A 25,416-nucleotide genomic window follows, 5' to 3' on the forward strand; every position below is an offset into this window, starting at 1 on the left:
ATGGTTGGGGACCTATAGCAGGCTACGACCTGAATCGCTGTTTTACCTAGTGTTAGCTGCACCTGAAGTATCTCTGATGCATTATGTTGGGTTACCAGTCTGGAAGTGTGCGCATCCTTTATGAATATGGAAACACCACCGCCTTTGGAGCTTCGGTCCAAGTTCTGGGGCCGAAAGGTGTGGAAAGAGTTTTATAGCCTTGTAGTCATGGGGTGCTTTCTGCTGCCTTGAATCAGGTCTCTGTTACAGCACAAATGTCAGTGTTCTCCATTTTAAGGAGTGGTTTGAGTGAGTGCATTTTGAGATTTAGACTTCTAGCATTGAGCAGCATGACCCTCAGACTGCATTTGTTTGTAGATGTTATGGTGGTAATTTGATCTTTGGAACACTGTCTAAAAAAGGCACTATAGGGGTGGCAAGAGCCTTGGCCAGTATCCAGAAGCCCAGGGGTGATAGATGCAGGCCATCTCTGGCAAAGTGTTGAGATCTGTCAATCATGTCATCCCAGGCAGACAGATACTGGATCCCCTTAGAGTGACACCAGAAACTTAGCCAGTTATTGAAATCAATCATTTTCTGCTTGTACTGTGGTATCTTTATGGGTGATGATAGGATGCTGCTCAGAGCTAGGGTCGTACCAGCCTGGGCTACATAATCCGAGAGCTCCTCCATGTCTCTTTTCATGTAGTCTAGGGAGGTACGTCTCAGGTCATTCACACCCACATGTACAATGACTGAGTCATATTTGTACCTGTTGTTGAGGGACCTGAGTGCATGCATTATGTGGCGGATCCTGGCACCTGACCGGCAGCTGAGTGTTACTTTCTCCTTATTCAACATAGTGAGTGGGACATCAGTGTGCCTCACTATCGAGTCACCTATGACTAGTGTGTTGGGCATGCTGTTTGCCTTGGGGGCTTTGGTTGAGTGGTACACTGTTTAGGAGAGTTATGTGTCTCGTGATTATTGTTGTGTTATAGTGGTCAAGTGCGTTTCTGCCTTGGATGTCTTTGCTGTTTGGGTGGGTTTTTATTGAGAGCCTCCGCGAAGTTGGGTGTGTGGTCTGTGTCTTTATGTGCTGGTGTGTGTTGTGGAGGGTGATGTGTTCCATGTGGTGTGGTGTAAGTGTTGACCTTCTCCTCTTGACCAGGGTGAGTGGCTTCCAATTTGGATATATAAATGCATCTCTCGCAAGTCTGAATATTGGGAGATAAGAGGAGAGGGTTGTCGGTGTACATGAAGCAGTTGCTACATTGCCTCAGGATGCCCAAGTTCACCAGGTTAATTGGGGGAAAGCACAGGGAACTGACCTTTAGACATTTCTGGAGGGGTGGGCATTAATAATAAGTACTGGAGCTGTTTCCTTGTAGAATGTTTAGTGCTGATAGCACTTTTGTGTATGACAGTAATTGCTACAAGATGTTTGATAAAGTGCTAGACTAATAAGCTAGTAAAAGTGCAGAAGAGGAGAGAACTAGCAGATCTAAGGGAAAAATCGAAGAGCAGACTTTGGCACTGCTCAGAAGCTTACAAACAGTCCTGGATACAGCAAATCTGTATTTGGACTAGACTAGTTACAGGAAAGGTGGGAAACAAGTGCAAACACAGGCTTTTAAACCAGAAAATTGAAAGAGATGGAAAGACTGCCCAAATGGCCAATAAACTACAATTTTTGTGCCAGAAGCCACTCCTCTTGTGGTAGATGGTTACCTAATGCTTACCACTCCCACTGAGAAGCTAGAAGGCTTCCCTCCAACACAGAAAGGCTTGGGGGGGGGGGGGGGCTCAGAAGCTTACAAACTGTCATGGATACAGCACATCTGTATCTGGACTAGACTAGTTATAGGAAAGGCAGGAAAGAAGCTTAGAATTTTTATTTTATTTTTTTTTTGCAATTAAATTAACAAATGACTAAAAACAAGCAGAGAAGGCAGTAAATTAGGAGGCTACTAACAAGTAGTAATAAGTGCAGAGTAAGAGCAACTGAACAGATAAGAGCACACACAACAGCAAACTAAGACAGTTACAGTAAGAACAGCTGAATAAAGTATATATTTTTTTTCCGAGGGCGGGAACAGAGCAGGATAAATAGGCTACAGGGGTTGTCCTTCCCAAATGCTCTCTGAACACAGTAGATAAAGCTGAAGAAATGGGACTAGTAGGAGAGTCTAAAATCAAAATATGATCTCACTGTACTCAGTTGAGTGAGCAAATGAGATGGGCCCAGAAGGAGTGTCCAAACACAATTATATGAGATGTGCCTAGTAGAAGTGTCCAAACATGGTAGTTTAACTTATATAACTGTACTACATTCTTTATATTTATCACTGCAGCAGTAGCCGAAGCTGTATAGATTACAATAGCTTACAACAACTGTGAGGTGGAACAAATGTAAAATATGGCACACAATTAGAACTATATCTCCAACAAATAAAAAGACACACATAATTAAACAGACCTGTCTGTCACTTGTTTCCACTCATCCTTCAAGTACTTTAATGTCTTAGATTTATTTATTTTGCAGCATCCTTAGTTAAAATGTCACAGGCTCCATTTACAAGATGTGCTATGAATACATCTGTCCATTTATGGGCATACACATGAATAATACCTCTAAAACACATGTTTTGATTACTTATATCAACACAAAGAAATAGAAATGCCACTGAGTACCCATGCACATGATTTTTTCAAATAATGCCATTGTATAACAGCAGTGCACCATGGGCTGTGGGTAAATACTATCTTTACCCATAGTAGAGCCTCAGTTTTGATCACTCAGTTTGTGCTGTTGCAATGAAGCAGTACTCCCCATCATGTGTGAGGTTTGAAATTGCACTCGGCTTGCTGTTGTATACCTCCTTATTATAACATTTCAGTTATTTTACTTATGGCATGATTTAACTTGGGGTGGGCGCACTTATTGCCCACATACTTAACTACAAAAAGAAAATGAGACAAGTGAACTGAGCACCATGTTCACTATAGGAGATGGGCAACTGTAGGCATAAGAGTAAACATATGGGGAGTTCCTCTGTTTCAGTCTGTGTCGTTTGCAGTGCGACTTGCTTTGTATTCAGATACTGTTGTCTGTATGCTGGGTTGTGAAAAGCAATTTACTTTGAAATTTAGTGAATACCAGAAGATAAGTGGAGACAGATGCAGTTTACTTGGATAGCAAATAGGGTTATATGCCGTTATTTTATCTTCTATGCAGTTAACACAACATGAGTTATACAGGGTAATTGGTATGCATGTGTCTGGCCTGTAAATTAGCGACAATAATTGTATGTAAACATACTGATGAAGTTGTAACCCACTCTGCCTTAAAATAAGTATATGCAGTATTATAACACTGCAGGTGGCATATCTTTAATGCTGAAAAGTGTGCTGTAATGGTGTACTTTATTGGTGGTAGAGAAATGCACTTACTTTTGTGCAATGTAAGGTGAGGGAACTAGAATATGTCATGGTTAAATACATTACTGTATGCAGCTTTGTCATATTTCCATGTATTACAACTCTAACAATTAGACAAATGGCTTGGTGATAGGGTTTAGGAAGTTCGTTGGAAATAGGCAAACTCATTTCATGTCTCTGCTGAGGCCCTGAGAGTGTGTCTTATGACAAATGTTCAACATTGATCAGACTGACCTAGCCAGTAATGTGTGTGTGTGTGCGTGCATGCGTGTGTGTGTGCGTGTTTGTGTGTGTGAGTATGGGTATGGTGTGGATCTGTCAATACAGAGAATAAATATCAGCGAAATCTGCAGTGTACAGAGTGCTCTGTGAGAGATGTTGACATTTAGTTAAGCTATCAAATTATAAAATATTTATAAATAGGTTGAAATGGACCGGAGTATGTCATTTGTTTATAAAGTTATACTGCGCTTAGGGCTGGAGAGCCATGAAAAGCTTAGCCACAAATACCTTTGTAATGCTAATGATAAACGAGCTCTCCTGGGTAGGAAGTCGTTAGCATTAATGTGCCAGACATGCATATGCATTTACATTTACCCATCCAGTTGTCAAGGTTTACTTTAAAGGTTTTTAGGGAGCTATTAGGCTACTGAAAGTTTGAAGGCTGAGGAGGTGTTCTTGAATTCTATTGCAGATTAAATAATTACATTGGTTCTTAAGGAGTGCTAAGAACTGTAGTAATGAGAGTGTCTGGTATCTTTGTAAGCTTTCCAGGCTTTGTGTAGCTGTAAGCAAAGATGTCCTATATACAGTGAAAGTCACAGAGGAACATAGACATAAATGCATTACTTACACTGAGAACTATTTTAGTAGGCTGGCAGAGGAAACTGTCGTTAGAAGGAGCACTGTGCCACTGAGAGTGGAGCAGAAATTGTGTGCGCTGCAGCTTTCTCAAAATTCTTTATGCATACCTGCAAGAGACTGCAACTTTGTCGTATACCCCAGTGACTACAATTATAAGAGCAGGTGCAGCATTAATCTTTGTCGTAAAAAAAAGGGTTCGATTCTGCATTAGAAACATGAAAAAATCTTAGGATTCCCTTTCCTTATTAGGCATATTTGCAAGAGTAGGATCTGTGATATTGAACTGAAATAACTTTTCTATAGTTCTAGAGAGTGAGAGAGAGAGAGAGAGAGTGAGTGAGTTCTATCTAGAGTGATTGTGAAACTAGTAAGTTCTGTGCATCTCACACCCCATGCATCATATATAGCAGTGCACCAAAAGGACATTCCTTTTCCACTCCATCCAATTCCTTCACTTGCCTCATTTTACGTTCTCCCACTCTTTTCTTCTGATTCAGTCGCTGACTAGAATTTGTCAATTGGCCTGAGAGCTCCATTCTTGTAACCTGTCATGAAGACATGTTCTAGGAGCAACAGTGCCGGGAAAAAAAACAAAAAAAACAGAATGCAGCTACAAAAGCAGTTACATTTGAGAGGTATGTCTGCCTTCTCTGGAAGGTTGGACATCGGAATGGCAACTCGACACTGTAAAACTCTACTGCCAATCATGAGCGGACAGGTGATCCGTTGTGGTGACCCCTAGCTGGGAAAAGCCGAAAGAAGATCAATAACAGTTCCAGTAGTTTTAACATATTCAGTTACCAGAAAGAGTTAAAGCATTGGGTTCCTCGTTTTATTTCATGATTCTCCCCCTGCATGTGGATACCCGTGATGTTGGGATAGCTAAAGTGGCTTATATCAGAGATTTTTTGGGGTATGAATCGCTTGGGGGCTTTCAAGTAGTGCAAGATGCTTGGAGAGATTAATTTATATTTTCTTGCATCTGTTTTGGAAAACAAATGATGGCAGCTCAACAGCAAAATGATGGTCACAACTTTATGACCACAACTCCATAACTGCTGCTTATGATGGCAGTAGTGTGGCTATTTGACTACTGGGCTTACTGGCGTTTATAGACGACTGAGGGTTTTTTTTGTAACAAATATGCATTTGAGAGAAGTTCTGCGTTTTGTTTGAATGGTATCCCCATGTAACTGAAGTATACTTTCTGATGCTGTTTTCCTCTTGTGCTATACTTGTGAGTACAGTATTGCTTGTTTTTACCAATCCAAAGCAGTTATGATGTAAAGTAATTGCTTTTGCATATGCATAAGTCTGTCAGTGTCCTGTTTGTTTTATTTTCATGGTGTGTTCTGAGGTCACATTTATTATATAGTGTCAACATTGCAACTGCATATAATTGTTATTATTGAGTAGTCACACCATCACAGCAGCAGCAGACGGCTGTTAAGTAACTGTTACTTCTTTGATTTATGTGAAACAACACTGTTTCCCATTCTGCTTAATGTTGCAGGTGTTATTACATGCTGAGGTACTGAAACAGTCTTGTACTGGGTTGTATTACATGTGGAATGCTGGATAACTGTATACGTTCTGACACATAACTATGTGCTTATACTACTCATTTTATGTCTTATTAGGTCTGTATAAACATGCCTTATTGCTTTGCTAAGGGATGTATGAACCCCAGAGGACAACTGGAAGAGAAGAGATCCATGTATGCGTTCCCACGGGACCCAGAATTGTGCGCAGTTTGGCTTCTAAGATGTGGCATTGATCCGGATTTCTTTTCATACTTTACGTCAGAAATTTGTCATAGCAAAAATGCCAGATACTACCTCTGTTCTTATCATTTTGAGGAGACAATGTTTACAAAATACTATCAAAAGGAGTTTACTCAGGAATGGCACACAGAAATAACTCATTTTAAATTGATTCCAGATGCTGTTCCAACCATTTTCAACACTGGAAATCAGCACATTTCAGTGCCAGCAACAGTGGTGACCAGAACAACTGGAAGTAACAGAGATTCTATTATAATGGTAAGACAACTGAGTATCTTTTAGTTTGGTTCTTAGGAATTCAAGTATTTGTAGCCATTCATATTAAAATGTTGCCATCTGTTTTGGTCACATGCATAATGTGTTTTATCTATTTTGACAGTACAGTCTAAATGAGCAGGAATTCTGATTGTTGAACACTACCTGTTTTATTTTCCTTTATTTATTTTACATTTATTTCTGGTGGTAGTGCACTTGATCTCAGTGGACTATTTACAGACGCAGCCCAGGTAATTATATCATAATATGAATGAGAGATAAAGTTATATACAGTGTAATGCAAACATCATATATCTGCACCCTTTAGAGATCTATACAAACTTTACACATGACAAATTGAAAGGCAGTAAACAAATATAAGGAGATACTAGTGCGAAAATACAACTATAACACCAATAAACGCACTACAGGAGGCAAAACAGTCACCGGACGTCCAACCGTTATAAAAACTGAATTTATTGAATACACTAAAATACAAGGCAAAACGCTTAATGAATCACCGCGTTTTTCATCTCTTACATGCAGACTTCATCAGACAAACATTAAAATTACAAACATCCCTATATATACTGCCATTGACTTTTAAAATATCCAATAAAACAACTGAATGTTGTAAAGCTCATTAATATGTAAACATACCTTTCCAATTGCTAACACCGAGGCTTAGACCATGTTTTTCTCTAAAAACTCAAAACTTTTTTCCTTAATACTAGATAACATAATTTGATCATTTGATATATAAATCCAACCACCTTGAAGAAATTGAAAATGAACATGAATAGCGAAAACTAATATACGAATACATTTACGTATACATCCAGCACTGTATATGTGCCATTCCATAGACAATATTGCCACCAAGTGGACAAAATGTGCAAAACAAGCATATATTTAATTTCTAACCAAGCATGTATTAAAATTGTAAGGCAGGATGACTAAAGCTAAAATAAAATAAAAAATAATACTACATAAAATATATCTATATATATTATAATTTCATGTGGATATAGTACAATTATAAATATATAAAATATATAAATATATACACAAACAATCTATAAAATAAATCCATTAAAAACTTTATGACCAACAATAAAACTTCATATACTATGTTAACTGTATTTATAATCTAGCAGCCCTCATTCTAAGGACGGGTGCAAGGGAAATACCATCATTATTCCTGGATATCTATTAGCTTCTAATATTATTTGCCAGTATAACTCACGATATTCAATCTTGGTTTCCCACATACCACCCCTTTCATCTTTCGGGACTTCTTCTATAATAAAACATGTATATTTCGCCAGGGGGCAGATTGTAGTATGCCTAAACAAGTCATTACTCTCTTTTTTTATTTCTAATATCGTTCATATGTTCATAAACCCTCCTCCTTATTTTCCTCTCAGTTTTACCAACGTGAAAGCCATAACATATCTCACATAATGCGATATATACAACACCCTCTGTATCACAAGTACTGTGGGTCCTACCGACCATCTCTCTCTCCCCCTGGATTCAGTATATATGCAGTCTTTATTAGCCATCAATGGGCATTGATTACACATCCCACATGGGTATGTACCCCTTAATTTTGTGGTTTTCTTATGGCCATCATAATGAACCATGAACCTATCCTTAATATTTCGCCCTTATAAATTTTAAAGATTCCTTATTTTTTAACTTTAAATCAGTTAAACTTGCAAATTTTTTCCACTCTTTTTCAAGTTTATTATAAATAACCCCTGAATCCTCACTAAAATCTGTAACAAATGCACTCACATAAGAACTATCTTCCTTAAAATTATATTTTTCAGTAATCTTAATATTTTCCTTATCTTCCAAGGGTACCAATTCCTTCCCTAAAATAGGTTCAAATCTACCTTTCCATCCTTTTATTACTTCATTCCTTACATTATTGCAAAGTTCTAATGGGTACCCCCTTTCTACAAATAGCTGGGTTAAAAATTCACACTCTTCATAGAAGTCTTCATCACTAGACGTCATTCTACAAATTCTAATGAATTGTCCCTTGACTATACTTTTTTTCTGATACAGAGGGTGCCCACTGCTAAAATGTAAATAGGAGTTAGAATGTTTTCTTTCTATATACTTTTGACTTAAATATACACAAGTCTTTTATTAATTTCACATCTAGATAATTCATTTCATTTACCCCAATCTCATAAGTGAATTTTAGAAAATCAGTGGAATAATTTATGTATTGTATAAATTCATCTAACTTTTCCCTACTATCTTGCCAGAAAATGACTATATCATCTAAAAAGCACTTGTATAGTACCCAATTATTTTTATATTCACTACTAAAGATATTTTTCCTTTCCCATGTGTTAAGGACCAAATTGGCATACAAGGGGACACATCTGGCCCCCATCGCCACCCCACTTATTTGATGGTAATATTCTCCTTGAAAGAATATATAATTATATTTCAAAACCATCTCCATCAAATTCAAACATACATATAACTCATCATCTTTTTAACTCACCAGTGAATCTTATTGCTTCCTCAAACCATTCTAAACCTATATCATGTGGTATACAACCAAACAAATCCACCACAGCTACTGTTACAAATATAAGACTCTCGTGAAACAAATCTTTCTTAATGCTTCTCAAAAAATCCAAAGAATCTTTTAAAACAGATTCACCTTTCATCATCAAGTTTTTTAATTTAACATCAACATGTCTGGCCAGTGGGGAAATGACTGAACCCTCGGCTGCCACAATAGGATGGGGGGGGGGGGGTCAAAACACTTTTATGAACCTTCGGGATTCTGAAAATTGAAGGTATCTTAGGCTTCATATTATGTAAAAATTCAAACATTTGCTTATCAATGAATACCCTCTAGAAATAAATCATATAAAGCTAAATATATCTTTCTATATCCTATATGAATCTCATTCTTAGAAATACTATCACATTTTAGTTCATCTTGCAAAATCTCCAACATTTTAGCTTTGTATAAAATATTATTCATCAAAACAATTCCCCCACCCTTATCGGGTTTCATAACTCTCAAATTCCTATTGTCCCTTAATTCCTGTAACAGCAAGCTTTCTGGTAGTGAAAGGTTGGGTGTCAATTTATTTTTCTTTATAACTTGTCTTAATTCACTTTCAACTAAATTTTCAAAATTTTTTAACTGTGGGTGTATTGGTAGATTCCAAACACTCATTCTTTTTAATACATCATGCTCCCCATTTGCATTTGATGTATCTTCACAAAGTAATTCTAAATGTATCTTTCTAGTGAACATTTTTAAGTCAATTATAAGTCTACTAATATCACATTTTGCTCTAGGGACATAATTTAAGCCCTTGGAAAACAAGTTAAAATATGTATCATTAATTTCCACATCAGTATAATTAAATATATTGAAATTATCACGAGTCCATAGGATATGTTCTATGCTACCACTATCAACATTTTCATTGTTTAAGTCATCACAATTTGAAACTCATCTCCTGCCCGTCCCCCTCCATCCATTCTGTGCGTAATTCCCATGTCGTTGATTCTTTATCCTCTCGGATCTCCGGAGAGGGGGATATTCTAAAGGGTCATATCCATTTTGTAGGCCCTCGTGGTAAACTTCACTATTTTCTTGGTTCATATCATCCTGCCTAACCCCATCCACCCCAGGGTGGATTTCTGTAGTATAATTAAACATAATTCTTGGTTTTGAATAATGGGTGTGATTTTAATATTCAAACTTGTCCCTAAATATCTTCCTTTTCTTTCTATTAAGAATTCTAACACATTTATTATCTATTTGCTTCCCTAAATCAAAGTATTTATTTTTTCTCTTCACCTACTGTAAATAAAAGATCATTTATAATGTTTCCATTATTGTATCAATTTGTTCCATCAGTATATTCATTTCATTTTCATTGTTTCTGATGATTGCTCTCATGAGGCTGAAGCCCCAACCATCAAACATACTTATCAATTCATCATAGTATTTTGTCCCCTCCTTAACATTATTTGGGAACTTCCAAACACGCAAGCCCTTAGGCACAATGTTTAACTGTATACATTCTTTCAAATAGGCATTGTTGATATCTAAGGACTTATATTTGAACAATAAATATTCAACTTTTGCAAATTACCAGCATAAGATAAGCTGGTATCATCCTTCACAACATTTGAGTCATTAAAGGCAACCTTTTGTCTCAGCCATTCATTTAAATTTGGCAAATTGTCTAAACAGTCACCTTGCTGAACCACAATCTGTTGCATTCTTCCAGTAGTACCATTACGATGATTTTGCGAGGTGCCACTCTCATTGTCCAGCAATATACGAGGAAAATTATCCATACCATCAGGCCCAGCACTTCTGCACTCCGTTTGACTTTTTTTAGCCAAACCACCTTGGTTGGTTAATGTAGTTCCTTTTTTCATGAACCATGGTAGCATACGCACATTGAGTCCCAGGCAAAGACCCATCCCTATTATGCTGCATTAACGATAAGCATAGGGAGGGGGGTTAAGATTTGCACTAATTGGGTAAGCTGCCCAATAAGTTTCGGCAATTCATTCGAATCATGCCTATTTCCAGCCAAACCATCTGGCGATAAGCTTTCCTCCAGCTCCATCGAACCAATAAACAAATATAAGGAGATACTAGTGTGAAAATACAACTATAACTCCAATAAACGCACAGCAGGAGGCAAAACAGTCACCGGACGTCCAACCATTGTAAAAACTGATTTTATTGAATACACAAAAATACAAGGCAAAACGCTTAATGAATCACCGCGTTTTTCATCTCTTACTTGCAGACTTCATCAGACAAACATTAAAATTACAAACATCCCTATATATACTACCATTGACTTTTAAAATATCCAATAAAATAACTGAATGTTGTAAAGCTCATTAATATGTAAACATACCTTTCCAATTGCTAACACCAAGGCTTAAACCATGTTTTTCTCTAAAAACTCAAAACTTTTTTCCTTAATACTAGGTAACATCATTTGATCATTTGATGTATAAATCCAACCACCTTGAAGAAATGGTCTAAGCCTTGGTGTTAGCATTTGGAAATGGATGTTTACATATTAATAAACTTTACAACATTCAGTTGTTTTTATTAGATATTTTAAAAGTCAATGGCAGTATATATAGGGATGTTTGTAATTTTAATGTTTGTCTGATGAAGTCTGCGTGTAAGAGATGAAAAATGCGGTCATTCGTTAAGCATTTTGCCTTGTATTTTAGTGTATCCAATAAATTCAGTTTTTATAACGGTTGGACGTCTGGTGACTGTTTTGCCTCCTGTAGTGCGTTTATTGGAGTTAAAATTGAAAAGCAAGTTACAGACAAGCTGGATTCAAAAGCAAGTAAAGCATATGCTGTCACTTTGGCTTCTGTGTCCATTGTTTCAGACTAGCTTAATTTAAATATTTAATAAAATAAAAGAGAAGGGAAAGGAGAGAAAAAAGTGAAACGAATGAGGTGATGGGGTAAGGAAGATTAAGGAGTGACTAAAGAGGTGGCGGGATGACTAAATGCGGGCAGTGAGCAAACAGAGCTAGGAAAGGTAGTAAGATTTAAGTGATGTAATGAAACTGGGTGACACTGACATGAAGTTTGTAGTTCGGTCTTTCTTTAGTTCCCGTCTAACCTGTGTATGAGGAGGCTACTGTTGGGTAGGTTGGTAGTGATTCCTGTAGTTTAAGGGCTTAGGTGTGGATAAAGAATGATTAGTGCAGTGTAGCTGAAAGTATAGTTAGATTGAGGGTAGATAGTGATGGGTGCATATTACTTCATCGAAAAGCCATTTCAGTGAAGCTGAATTCATCAACCCTAAATCACAAACTTAATTTCCGCAAACGAACCCATTGAAAAAAAAATTTCCAGGGAAAGTAATCACCTGGCCAACACCACATTGGAATGCAAACCACAGTATATCAAACCCACCCAAGTGGGGCAGCTTCACCCCCACCCCCTTAAATACATATATATATATATATATACCATCTCCAAGATCTCACTCTGGTGGGAAAAAAGGCAAAGTTGTGCTGCTGACCAACTGCTTCCTTTCCCTGGTAACATCTTTCATGGTAGTAAACATTTGTGGAAATTCAGTTTGCTGATTTGGGGTCGATGAAGTCAGCTTCATTGCAGTGACTCTTCTGTGAAGTAATATAGATCCGATAGTGAGACTGCCTTAGGCTGTATAATGAGGATTTAGGAAAGAGTTTATTTGCTAGAGGTGAAAATGAGTCAGTAGAAATGGTTTTGTAGAGCAGGGATACCAGAAGGTCTGTTTGATAAGAAGCCATCTAGAGAGGTACAGTGATGTTCTTGATGAGTTGAGTTTATGGTGAAACAGCTTTTTTTATTTGAAATGATTTGTTGGTGGTTGTATTTTGCTGTGATGCTGTGGCAGTGATGAGGAATCCGTAATTTTTCTGTGCAAGTAGAATACCTTTGCCTGTGGCTGTCATAAGGGTGGAGAGTCTATGACCCAGAGAAATAGTGAGTTAATGTTCTCGTGATTTTTCAGTGTGGGTCTAGAAATTGAGTTGTCACACCAGATATCCAAGAATTGAATGAAGTGCATGTTTCTATGGGGATATAAGTGGTGATTTCTATAGGAACATTGAAAGAAGTAGAGGTTTTTATGGGGACATTGTCTATATCTGTGATGTAAAGTATATTAGGATCTTTGGCAAGCCTTTGATGTGTGCTGAATAATACTTATTTTGTTTTAGAGAGGTTTAATAATTGTTGGAGAAGCCACTGGTTGGGAAAGAAAACGTCATTTCAGAGTTGAATTTGTATCTTAAGGTATGACTGGATAGGTCTGAAGATAGCCATGTTATCCACATACAATATGATCGGAATATGTGGTAGGCTGTAAGGGAGTTTATTAAGGAATATGGAGAAAATAGGATGTGTGGGGATGGACCTTTGAGGGACTCCTTTACGGAGTGGTGCTGTATCAAAGAAGGAGGTTCATAATTTCATGTTAAAGGGTCTGTTTGGAAAGGAAGTCTTTAAACCATAGTAGGGAATCTTCAGAAGCAACAATTTCTGTTTGTCTAGTAACAGTGAGTGTTCAGTTAGGGTGAATGCTTTTGTTAAATTTGTGAATTGTCTCAGTAAGATTACTTTTGTCCTTGTGGCTCAGGATTTCCTCAGCTATGGTCTAACAAACTTTCATTGTACTTCAATTCCCCCCGAACTTGTGTTGCATTTTGAAGAGAACGTGATATTGATGAATATAGATGGCCAGTTGAATGTGGATTATTTTTCTACAGTTTTTCCACATGTGCGGAATATTAAAATAAGTCGAGAGATGAAAAGGTTTTTTAGTTTCTGTTGTTTAGGAATAGGTGTTATTAGGGCTTCTTTCCAAATGTTATACATGATGATGTTGTTTGTTAGACAGAGGTTATAAGTGTAACTGAGGGGAGTGGTTAGGCAATATATGTATAGATCAGTGAACCAAAGGTTTGTTTTCTCTGAGTCAGGTGAGGAGACAGTGGGAAATTGATCTAAAAGAATTTCAGTACATTTTCATCTGATTTGTTTCAAGTGGAAGGAGTGGAGGATTGGGAGCATGGTTTCGAGGAAGGGAGGTGGGGAGGGAGTGGTATTTTTGTTAGGGTGCTGAATATGTGTAAAGATTCTTTGGTGGTGAGATTAGTGTTGCTGCTGTTTAGGACTTTGGAGAAATTATTTTCTGGAGTCTTGCATCCCATAAGTAGATTTACTTCACAGCAGAATTGTTTGTTTATTCAGGAGTGAATGTTGCCTAGACTGTAATATCAGTAGAATTACCTCCTATATTATCCCCTTTCATAAAGGAGGTAATTCTACTGACGTTAGACATTTTTATACCATAACCATCCTTTCTCCCCTCCCTAAAATCCTTGAAAGATGTACACATCAACAGTTTCTCCACTGTCTCTTACAAAATAAGCTAATCACCAACATGCAACATGGATTTTGGCCAGACCACTGCACATCCACTGCATTACTGTCATTTACATACAATGTCATTAAAGTTCGCAACTCTAATAAACTTTATTTACAGTATTTCTAGATCTGTCAAAAGCCTTTTGACATGGTCTCTCACTCTAAACTTCTCAATCAGCTTTCTGCCTTGGGTCTGTCATCTCCATCTATTCACTGGTTCTCCAGCTGCCTTGCCAACAGACAACAAGCTGTAAAATGGCAAGGGTCCATCTCTGCATACCTTCCCACTTCCATAGGAGTCACACAAGGATCCATCCTTGGCCCTCTTCTATTCAGTATTTCTGTCAATAACCTACATTTATCATCTTGTGAGGGCACCTTGAATATGCAAATGATTGTACCATCATCTTCTCTTCAGACACCTTAACTCACCTCCAAGAAATCACTCAAAAAGCTGTCTTCGACATTGAAATCTGGCTTAAAAGAACACAACTCCTACACAACCCCCCCACTCCCAGAAGCAAGCTCCTCTTTACCCCAAAAACTCATACCCCTAACAAAGCATCTCTTATTTTTTTTCCAACAAATGGCACTGAAATTGAATTAGTGCACCATACCAAACTGTTAGGAGTCATAACAGATAACCTTAAATTTGACCTGCACATCCAAAGCAGTATCATGAAAAGCCATCACAAACTATGCTTGTTATATAGAAACAAACATTTTCTGAGCACACCCACAAAAATTACTCTAGACAAAACTTACCTCTGCCCTCCCTACTCTATGGATCACCAATTCTGGCTAATTTACAGTCATCCATAAAAACAAAATTGAAAGCTGCTACAACAAAATTGCCAAGTTTGCTACTAATTTGTCATTCTTTACCCATCACTGTAAAGCTCTGCATACCGTTAGCTGGTTTGAACTCTCTCTCTCCACCTCTCCTACATTCAGCTTAAAACTTTACATAAAATCATACACAAGCCATTTGCTTGCCCATCTCTTACCCATTTAATCAGCATATTTCCCAAAAGAATTCTCAGACAATCCTGGCTGAACTTACTCACTATACTTCACTCACCCCCTTCAGCTTAAGTCACATCTCACAACCCTCTCCAACCTCCTACTCCTCTTCTTTCATTTTTCCAACTACCTTACGTTATCCACATCATCTCTGCAGACCTTTCCTCTACCTCTTCTGTTTCCTCCATAGTCAACTAAGCTGCCTGAAGACACCCTACCCTGCACTCCTGTTAAAATCTCATTTTCTCTCCATCATTCTATAACCATAATATGAACACTGTCTTTCATACTAAGATATCACTCAGTTCCCCTCACTGTCTCTAATTATGTAATTGCTAATATCTCTTTTAAATCTTCTTCTTCTTTCGGCTTTTCCCAGTTAGGGGTCACCGCAGCGGGGTCACCTGTCTGCTCATGATTGGCATTGGAGTTTTACAGTGTCGAGTTGCCAGCCCGGCGCCCAACTTTCCACGGAAGGCACATGCGCACTCATGCCTAGGGCTAATTTAGAGTGTCCAATCCACCTACAGCATGTCTTTGGGGTGTGGGAGGAAACCGGAGCACCCAGAGAAAACCCATGCGACCACAGGGAGGACATGCAGACTCTGCACAGAAGGCACCCCAACCGAGGATCGAACTGGAGTACCTCTTGCTGTGAGGCGGCAACGCTAACCACTGCACTACCACTGCCGCCCACTAAATGTCTTTATTAATGTAAATTCTGTATTGTATGTGAAATATCTTGTATGTGGAACTTTTCTCCCCGAGACTGCACTGAAAATGGACACTTCTGTCCCAGATGGACCATCCCAGTAAACAAATGCAAAATAAAATAAGTAAATGTTGATCAGGATCGAATGGAGGAATGGCTAAGGAGAGGTGACTTCAAACCAAAAGATGAAAGATTAATAATGACGACCCAAGATAGTAGGCTGCGTACACATTGTTTTACAAAGTCCATTGAACATGTGGGAGAAACAGACAAATGTAGGTTTTGTAAAACAGAATTGGAAACAATTGCCCACCTTGTTGCTGGCTGTAATAGGGCACAACAATGTGGCAAGACTGCTGCACTGGGGATTGTGCAAACGCTATAATATTGAAGTAGCTGAAAAACACTGGAAACATGAAACACAAAGCATCATGGAAAAAGATGCAGTCTACATCACATGGGATCTCCCATCCATTATCACCAGTTCAAAAGACAGATGCGAGAAAAACAGATATAGTGGTCCATGAAAAGAAGACAAAACTGATCATTACTGATCATTATAATTGCTACTAATATCTCTCTTAAATATCTTATTAGAATGGTTTCAGGTCTTTTTTATCACATACTAATCTATGTAACAAACAAAATGAGTTTTTCCACGCAGATTTTCTACAACTCATGTTATTATGCCATTGTTTTTCATTACACTCTGCTATAAAACATGTTCTATGCTTTTCTCATTACACCTTTTTCACTCCTATGTTTTGCAGTGTAACATGATATTGTGATTTAAAATATCTGTAATTGGTTTTTGAAGGGCTGTGATTGTGGAGTTTCCTCCCCTGGTTTCTGCTAAAAATTATCATTTTCTGGCCCAGTCAGACTTTTCTATTAAACAAATATGAAATAAATAAATATATAGCATTTTTAAGTCTTCAAATAGAGTTTGAGTGATATATATGGCTTTGTTTCCACTTGGACAAAGCTTTGTCTCTCATTTGTATGAGTTGGTTTAATTCCATAGTTATCCAGTTATTTTTCTAGTGGATTTAGTAATTGTGTAACCGGAGGAAAGTGTTTTTTGTGGTAGTAGAGGAGGGTTTGGGTAAGTTGGATGCTGCTACATTTGGCTCTTGATAGTTGAGGAGTGGAATCCAGTCAAAGGTTGGTAAGTGGTGTTTTAGGTTGATGTTCATCGTGCATACAGCTGCAGTCATAACAGATGGGTTCTCCTGCCGTCAGTAAAAGCAAAAGTACAGTTTTGTACCTACCATAAATGTAGATGTTCGAGTGCTAATACAGCTGCAGTCATAACAGATGGGTTCTCCTGCCGTCAGGCGGGTCCTCAGTCGGCCGAATTCCAAAGTCTAGGTCCGGCGTCGGTTGTCGTCGCTTCTTCCCTGACGTCAGTGCGACAGGGGTATAAAAGAACCAGCCGACGCCATGTTCTTCAGTCTTTCTTGCCGTGCGGTGCTCGAAGCAGAAGCAGTTCGCAAGTGCCGGTCGGCCAGCTCCTGAGATTATGAAAAATTTGGAAAACCGAAGTCTTCTTAAAAGCTAAGTACCCCGTTGGGGAAACTTTTCTTGCCTCAGACCGATGTCAGACAAAGTTAATAATTGTATTTCTTGTGGGAAGCAAATACCGCATAAGGATTTCCATTCCCTCTGTATACCTTGTTTAGGCCCAGACCACGACGTCTCGGTCTGTCACTGTTGTGCTACATTCAACAAACGCACTATTAAGTGTCGGGCGGAGTTCGCCCAGCATTTTTTTGGGAAAGCATTTAACTATACCATGTCGTCGGATACTCCGACACCGGTTTTGTCTAAAAAACGCAAAGACAAGGACCGACACTCGAGGTCTGCGGCCTCTACCGACACCACGCCAAAGCCGACTACACGTGGTCCGGTTCTCAGTGAGGCACCTACGCAGCCCCTGACTACCGACGACACATCTTTGGTGGTGTCTCCTGTACCCGAGGTCGCAGGCTCCTCAGCCCACACCCCGACTACAGATACCGAAGCCACTCTTGGCGTTGAAACACAGAATGTGGACAGGTCCACCTCCACTCAAGGTGTCTTCCGACCTTCCTCTTCTTTCTCCATCAAGGCTTTCACCAAGTCTAAAGCAACCATGCACCCTAAGAGACCAGTTACACAGGGCCCATCTCCAGGCCCCATGCCTAAGAGACAGATGCTTAAAATGGCTGAGGATTTAATTACTCTAATCAGAGGTTCTCAGCCACCTCCGGACAAAAGGCCCAAAGTGGAGGAAGATTCCCCCTCCTCTGATCAGGGATCCATTATTTCAGAACACTCTGATGATCAGGAACAGGCTTACTCCCCTTTTGAAGACTCTGACGCAGAGGAGTCTATTCCTTCTGTATCCCCCCCTGAGGATTTCTCATTTGGGGAAACTTTGCATACCTTAAGGGAACACTTCCACTGGGAAGGCCAGGATTATTCAGATTCCAAGAAAAGGCTCAGGGAATTTCTTTTGTTACCCCAGCACAGGCCTCTGGCTATACCTCCTGTCTTGGACATCCTAGATGATGTTTACTCGAGGCCTGCCTTAACCCGGACTCTCTACCTCCAGCTCCAGTTAAGCCTGACAGGTACTACAGGGTTCCTGACTCACACCAATTTCTTTACAAAAGCCATGCTGCTGACCTAGAAACCATCTCACAGGGACCCAAGGGAGTTGAGGCTTCCATTGCCAAAAATCCATTGCCTTCCGAGAGAGATTCCAGATCCTTAGAAAGGTGGGGAAAAAGGTATATACCTCGGCTACCTTAACCATGAGGGCCTTAAACTGTCAGTTTCATATGCTAAAATACCAACAGTTTATGTTATCTCAATTGAAAAGTAAAATGTCACAACCTGAACAACCAGACTTGAAGGAGTTGCAGGATTTGATGCATAGTGCAGAACAAGTGGGTAAACATACCTTACAATGTGGTTTTGATGCTCTAGAGGCCTCATGTAGAGCTGCTGTTACAGGCTCAGTCATACGCAGGCATACTTGGCTCAAGGAACAAACCTTGCCTGATCATGTCAAAGCTAAATTACTAGACGCCCCTCTTCAAAAGAAGTACTATTTGGGGCAAATGCTGAGGAAGTATTACGAAAAATGGAGGAAAAAGCTAAATCAATGCAAACTGTGAAAGAATTTCTGCAGGTTCAACCACCACGTTTTAGTAGAAATTGGCCTTCCAAAAACTGGTCCTTTCCTGCCACGGACAGACCCCAAAGAGGCAGATACAGGCGCCCGAGGGGCAGAGGACAACCACAAGGATCGTACAGAGACAGACAATGGCAAGCTCCTACACCAAGAGGTGGTGAGGACAACTCACAATCTTTCAGAAAGCAAACCCAATGACTTTCCCCTTTGCAGGCCAACCAGGTCTCAAATGGCAGCCCCCTTAGGAGGAAAGCTGGCACTATTCTCAAAAAACTGGCATGTTGTCACAAAGGACAAATGGATCCTGGACATTATAAACAAGGCTACAAATTCCACTTTCATACCCTTCCAAAAATGAGAGGCATGCCAAAACTGCCACACAAAGGGCAGAGGCACAAAAGCAAATTTCAGATCTTATAAACATGAAAGCTATTCAAGAGGTACTTACACACGAACAAGGTCAAGGTTTTTATTCCAGGCTATTTCTGGTGCCAAGGAAGGGAAAAAATTGGAGACCTATTTTGGATCTTTCCATCCTAAACACATTCCTACTCGTACCAAAATTCAAGATGCTCACTCTACAGCATCTTCTTCCCATGCTGGGCAAGGAGTCTTGGCTGGTAACATTGGACCTCAAGGAGGCATACCTGCATGTCCCAATCAGACAAAATTGCAGAAGATACCTCAGATTTCTTGCAGGTTCAACCCATTAACAATTCTCTGCATTGCCCTTTGGCTTATCTACTGCGCCCAGAGTATTCACGAAATGCCTGGCATCAGTAATTGCCTACTGCAGACTTCAAGGGATACAAATATACCCTTATTTGGACGACTGCCTGATCCAAGCGGACAGCAAGCACATTCTTCTGAAACATCTGGCTTATGTAATAATGTGGATACACAGTCAACAAAGAGAAATCAAGGCTAATACCCTCTCGAAATATAATTTTCCTGGGTGCCAATTTGGACACAAACACCCAGATGGCCTACCTCACGCCAGAGAGGCAAAACACTGGCAAATTGCACCAGGCTGACTGCAAGGAAAATCCTGCAGACTCTGGGATTCACGGCATCTTGCATTTTGCTAATCCCATGTGCAAAGCTGCATATGAGAAAACTACAATGGTACCTAAAAAACATATGGTCTCAACACAGCCACAGTTTGGAAACAATAATACCACTACTTCCATGTCTGCAAAAGGAATTTCTGTGGTGGGCTCAAGCATGTCAAGCAAACACAGATCTTCCATTCAGCAAGCCACAAGCAAATCAAGTCATCACAACAGACGCCTCGGACTACGCCTGGGGGGCGCACATGACAGACCGGTGCATTCAGGGCAAATGGTCCCAAAAAGAAAAGCACCTTCACATCAATTAAAAAGAAATGCTAGCAGTAATAATTGCTATTATAGCTTTCAAGGACCTTCTACAACCAGGTCAGCTATTGATAAGAACGGACAACACCACAGTTATGTGGTACATAAACAAACAGGGAGGAACACAAATGGAACTACAAGCACAGTACTTGCCAGGCAAGGAAAACACGCTGGCAGACAACCTAAGCAGGAATATGACAGATCCACACGAATGGATGTTGCATCCAAAAGTTTTTACAGAAATAATCCAAGAATGGGGAAGGCCAGACATAGATCTCTTTGCCTCCCACAAAAATCATCAATTGACAAAATTCTGCTCGAGGACCTTCCACCCAAAGGCCTGGAGAGTGGACGCTCTCTCTTTCAGCTGGACATCAATGACAGTTTATGCCTTCCCGCCTCTTCCTCTGCTGCCCAAAGTCCTATTGAAGACCTGAGCAGACAGACCAAAGATGATCCTCATTGCTCCGGACTGGCCAAGGCAACACTGGTACCCACTCCTGAGGAGCCTGACTCATTCCCCTCCATGGACCCTGCCTCTAATGCCTCTTCTTTTGACTCAGCACAGCTTCAAAACTCTTCACAGTCAGCTAAAAACACTCAATCTAGCCGCATGGAAGATTCCTTAGCATCACAGCAGGCCCTACTCTCCAAGGAGGTGCAGGATGTCATTTTGGAGGCCAGAAGGCCATCAACTAAAAAAGCTTACTCCATAAAATGGAAAGCGTTTTGTGTCTGGAATGAGAAAAAGGGCCAGAACCCTGGAAAACCGAATTTACCTCAAATACTACAATATTTGGCTGAACTACTAAGCAGTGGACTTTCGTTCTCCTCCATCAAAATCCATGCCTCAGCCATTTCTGCAGAATACAACACTGATCCTCCTTTATTCTCTCACCCTCTTTTAAGACAGTTCCTCAGAGGGGCTAAGAATTTAAGACCTCCAAGGAAACAACCAATACCTGCTTGGGATCTAAATTTCATTCTGGAAAACTGACTTTGCCTCCTTTTGAGCCAGCTGCTTCATCAGATTTGCAATATTTGTCCTGGAAAACAACTTTCCTTCTGGCTATCACTTCAGCTCGTAGAGTTTCAGAACTACAGGCCCTCATGGCTGTCCAGCCTTTTATCATCTTCCATCAGGACAGAGTTTCATTACGAACCAACCCTTCCTTTATGCCTAAAGTGGTATCCAGGGTAGCTTTAAATCAGGCCATACATTTACCTACTTTTTATCCCAATCCTCAAAACAAAGGGGAGAGATTACTACATTCCTTGGACATCCACAGGCAACTGCGTTATTATTTGAACAGAACAAAGCCTTTCAGAAAATCAGAACAGCTCTTTGTGGCCTATGCGGTAGGAGCTCCAGGAAAGCCAATTTCCAAGCAGACATTCTCAAAATGGATAGCCCACTGCATACGCTTTTGCTATTCCTTTCATGGCAAAACTGTTCCTACAGGCATTAGAACTCACTCCACCAGGGCCACAGCCACCTCTGCAGCCTTCCTCAGAGGAGTTCCTACCAAGGATATCTTGGAAGCAGCCACTTGGAGTTCTGTGCATACCTTCTCCAAACACTACAACCTACCATTATACTCCAAATCTAGAGCAGGCTTTGCCACTGCAGTCTTGCAGGGCATTTTGGCTCCTCCTAGTTCCACCTAGTGCCTACCACCCCTTTCTTAGCTTTGGGATTCTACCCATCTGTTATGACTGCAGCTGTATGCACGATGAACATAGTACAGTTTTGTACCTACCATAAATGTAGATGTTCGAGTGCTAATACAGCTGCAGTCCAGGTTTCCCTCCCTCCTTCCCCTCTAGGGGTATTCTTTTATGGTGTATTTGCTTGCAACTACTGTTTTTTGATTATATTGCATTGCATTACTTCATAACTTTATGTATTGCCTTCCTTCTGGGGGCAACTGACATCTGGGGCAAGAAAAACTGAAGAACATGGCGTCGGCTGGTTCTTTTATACCCCTGTCGCACTGACGTCAGGGAAGAAGCGACGACAACCGACGCCGGACCTAGACTTTGGAATTCGGCCGACCGAGGACCCGCCTGACGGCAGGAGAACCCATCTGTTATGACTGCAGCTGTATTAGCACTCGAACATCTACATTTATGGTAGGTACAAAACTGTACTTTTGCTTTTACTGAATTTTAGTTGGTTGAAGGAGGACTTAAGGTGTTGATTTTGTATATTGAACGTTATGGGGCAGTCGTCATGGAAAGTAGGGTGAGTGGATGATAGGCTTTGTGATAGATGGAGGATTGTTTGTGATGATTACGTCTAATAGAAAGTGGTTGGATGAGTGTATTTTGGGTCAGGTAGTTGCTTCAGGTTTATATCAGCCAGAAATTCTGTCATATCATTGGCAACAGCTCCAAGGAAATTGAGGTTAAAGACTCCTAGAATAAGAGTATTGCATTTTTGGAGAGTGACAGAGAGAATGCTGTTTATGATCAATTTGAATTTGGAAAGAAGTGATGAGATAGGTTGTTCATAACACAGTAGTAATATTTTTATTAATTTACATGACAATTGTGTTTGTCACGGGGATATTGTAAAGAAGTGATGAAAAAGAATGCCTGTATACATCGTGATTATACTAATCAATATCTGAATATCTTGCCATGCCTTGTTTGCAGCACGTTGTAGTTGTTAAAAGAACATGTACTTATGGTATTTTCTGTGATGGACAATACAAAAATATCTTTTCATGTACTACATAGGACAGTTAAATTCATTATTGCATATTCTTAACTGTTGCCCGTAACTGAGGATTAGCTGCCATTCTGACACTTGTGTGCATATTGTTAAGGATTGATATTAAATGTCACTACTTAGTAGTGCAGTCCCAGTATTATAATTGTGAAGACAGTGCTCTTCAGGCAATTAATCGGCTGTGAAATTGGTGGATGTTCATCGTGTTACACTGCTGCAGTCATTACACTTGGGTTATCCTGCCGTTAGGCGGATCCCCAGTTGGCCTGAGTTCCAAAGTCTTGATCCGGCGTCGGTTGCTGTCGCCTCCTCCCTGACGTCAGTGCGACAGGGGTATATAAGATGCAGCTGACGCCATTTTCTTCAGTCTTTCTTGCCGCGCGGTGCCCAAAGCAGAGGCAGTTCGCAAGTGCCGGTCGGCCGACTCCTGAGATTTTCATTCCGAATCCAGCACTGAAGTCTTCTACAAAGCTAAGTACCCCGTTGGGGAAACTTTTTCTTGCCCCAGACCTATGTCAGTAAAAGTTAATAACTGTATTTCTTGTGGGAAGCAAATACCTCATAAGGATTTCCACTCCTATTGTATTCCATGCCTAGGCCCAGACCACAACGTCACTGGTTGTCGGTTTTGTGCTAGGTTTAACGAGCGCACTGTTAAATGTCAGTTTGATTTTGCCCAACATTATTTTGGCAAAAAATTCAATTACACCATGCCGTCGGAACATCCGACGACCGGATTACATAAAAAATGCAAGGACAAGGACAGGCATCCGAGGCCCAAAACTGACGACGAGGCCTCTTCTAGGCCGGTTGCTGGTTCAACGGTTTTCAGCGAGGCGCCTACGCAGCCCCTGACGACTGCTTCTACAGAACCACAGACCGCCTCCAACTCCCACGTGGAGCTGGCTGGGCCTTCGGACGCTCTAGGTTTCCAGCTCAGCGAAACTAACCCTTCAGAGGGAACCAAAGTAGCTGAACAATCCACTACTTCAGCGGGTGTTTTCAGACCTACCCAGTTAACCATTAAACCCTCTGCTAAGTCTAAGCCCCCCTTAAAAACAAAGAAACAGACACAGCATTCTCCAGGACAGGCTTCCATGCCTAAAAAACAAATGCTAAAAATGGCCGAAGACCTTATTACCCTGATCAGGGGGTCCCATCCCCCTCCTGATAAAAGGCCCAGACAAGATGCAGGCTACAAATCTTCCGACCAGGTGTCCATTTCCTCAGATTCATCGTCAGACGTAGGATATTCTTTAGCTCCTTATGAGGATTCTGATGCTGAGGAATCAATTCCATCAGCCTCCCCACCTGAGGACTACTCCTTTAGGGAGACCTTACATACCATGAGGGAGCATTTCCATTGGGAAGGCCAGGATTACTCAGAATCCAAGAAAAGGCTCAGAGACTTCCTTTTATTGCCTCAACACAGACCCCTTGCTATTCCGCCAGTGTTAGATGTTGTGGATGATGTGTACACTGAATCCAGCTTAAACCCTGACTCCTTACCTCCAGCCCCAGTTAAACCTGATAGGTATTACAGAGTCCCTGACTCTCACAAATTTCTGTACAAAAGCCCTGTTGCTGACCCTGAAACTATTTTTCAGGGACCCAAAGGGATTAAGGCCTCATCAGCAAAAAACCCAGTTCCCTCTGACAGAGATTCCAGAGCATTAGACAGATGGGGAAAGAAAGTATATACGTCTGCAACTCTAGCAATGAGAGCCTTGAATTGCCAGTTTCACATGCTAAAATATCAGCAATTTTTGATGTCTCAGTTGAAACAAAAGATGCTTCCAGATTCAGATCCTCCTAATTTTAAAGAAATGCAGGATTTATTGCATGCAGCTGAACAAGTGGGAAAACATACTTTGCAATGTGGGTTTGATTCCTTAGAGACCTCCTGTAGAGCAGCAGTTACAGGCTCTGTCATTAGAAGACATGCTTGGTTAAAAGAACATACGTTACCAGATCATGTTAAGGCCAAATTGTTGGATGCACCTTTACAGCGGGATGTGTTGTTTGGAGTTAAGGCAGAGGAGGTATTAAAGAAAATGGAGGATAAGGTAAAATCTATGCAAATGGTGAAAGATTTC

The 25,416-nt window shown here is 40.2% G+C and overlaps 1 protein-coding gene across 5 annotated transcripts in view; it reads left to right on the plus strand.

Annotated features, from left to right (window-relative positions):
• LOC122813727 overlaps positions 1-25,416 on the plus strand; it is a 422,056-nt gene that overhangs the window by 154,974 nt on the left and 241,666 nt on the right. For all 5 annotated transcript variants that reach the window (XM_044086194.1, XM_044086197.1, XM_044086196.1 and 2 more), the window contains one exon: positions 5,925-6,326. In XM_044086194.1, coding sequence (XP_043942129.1) covers positions 5,925-6,326 — 402 coding nt within the window. The remainder of the gene's footprint in view (positions 1-5,924; positions 6,327-25,416) is intronic.

Source organism: Protopterus annectens, chromosome 10.part0 (genome assembly GCF_019279795.1).
Source record: "Protopterus annectens isolate FY-2018-M chromosome 10.part0, PAN1.0, whole genome shotgun sequence".
NCBI lineage: Eukaryota > Metazoa > Chordata > Ceratodontiformes > Protopteridae > Protopterus > Protopterus annectens.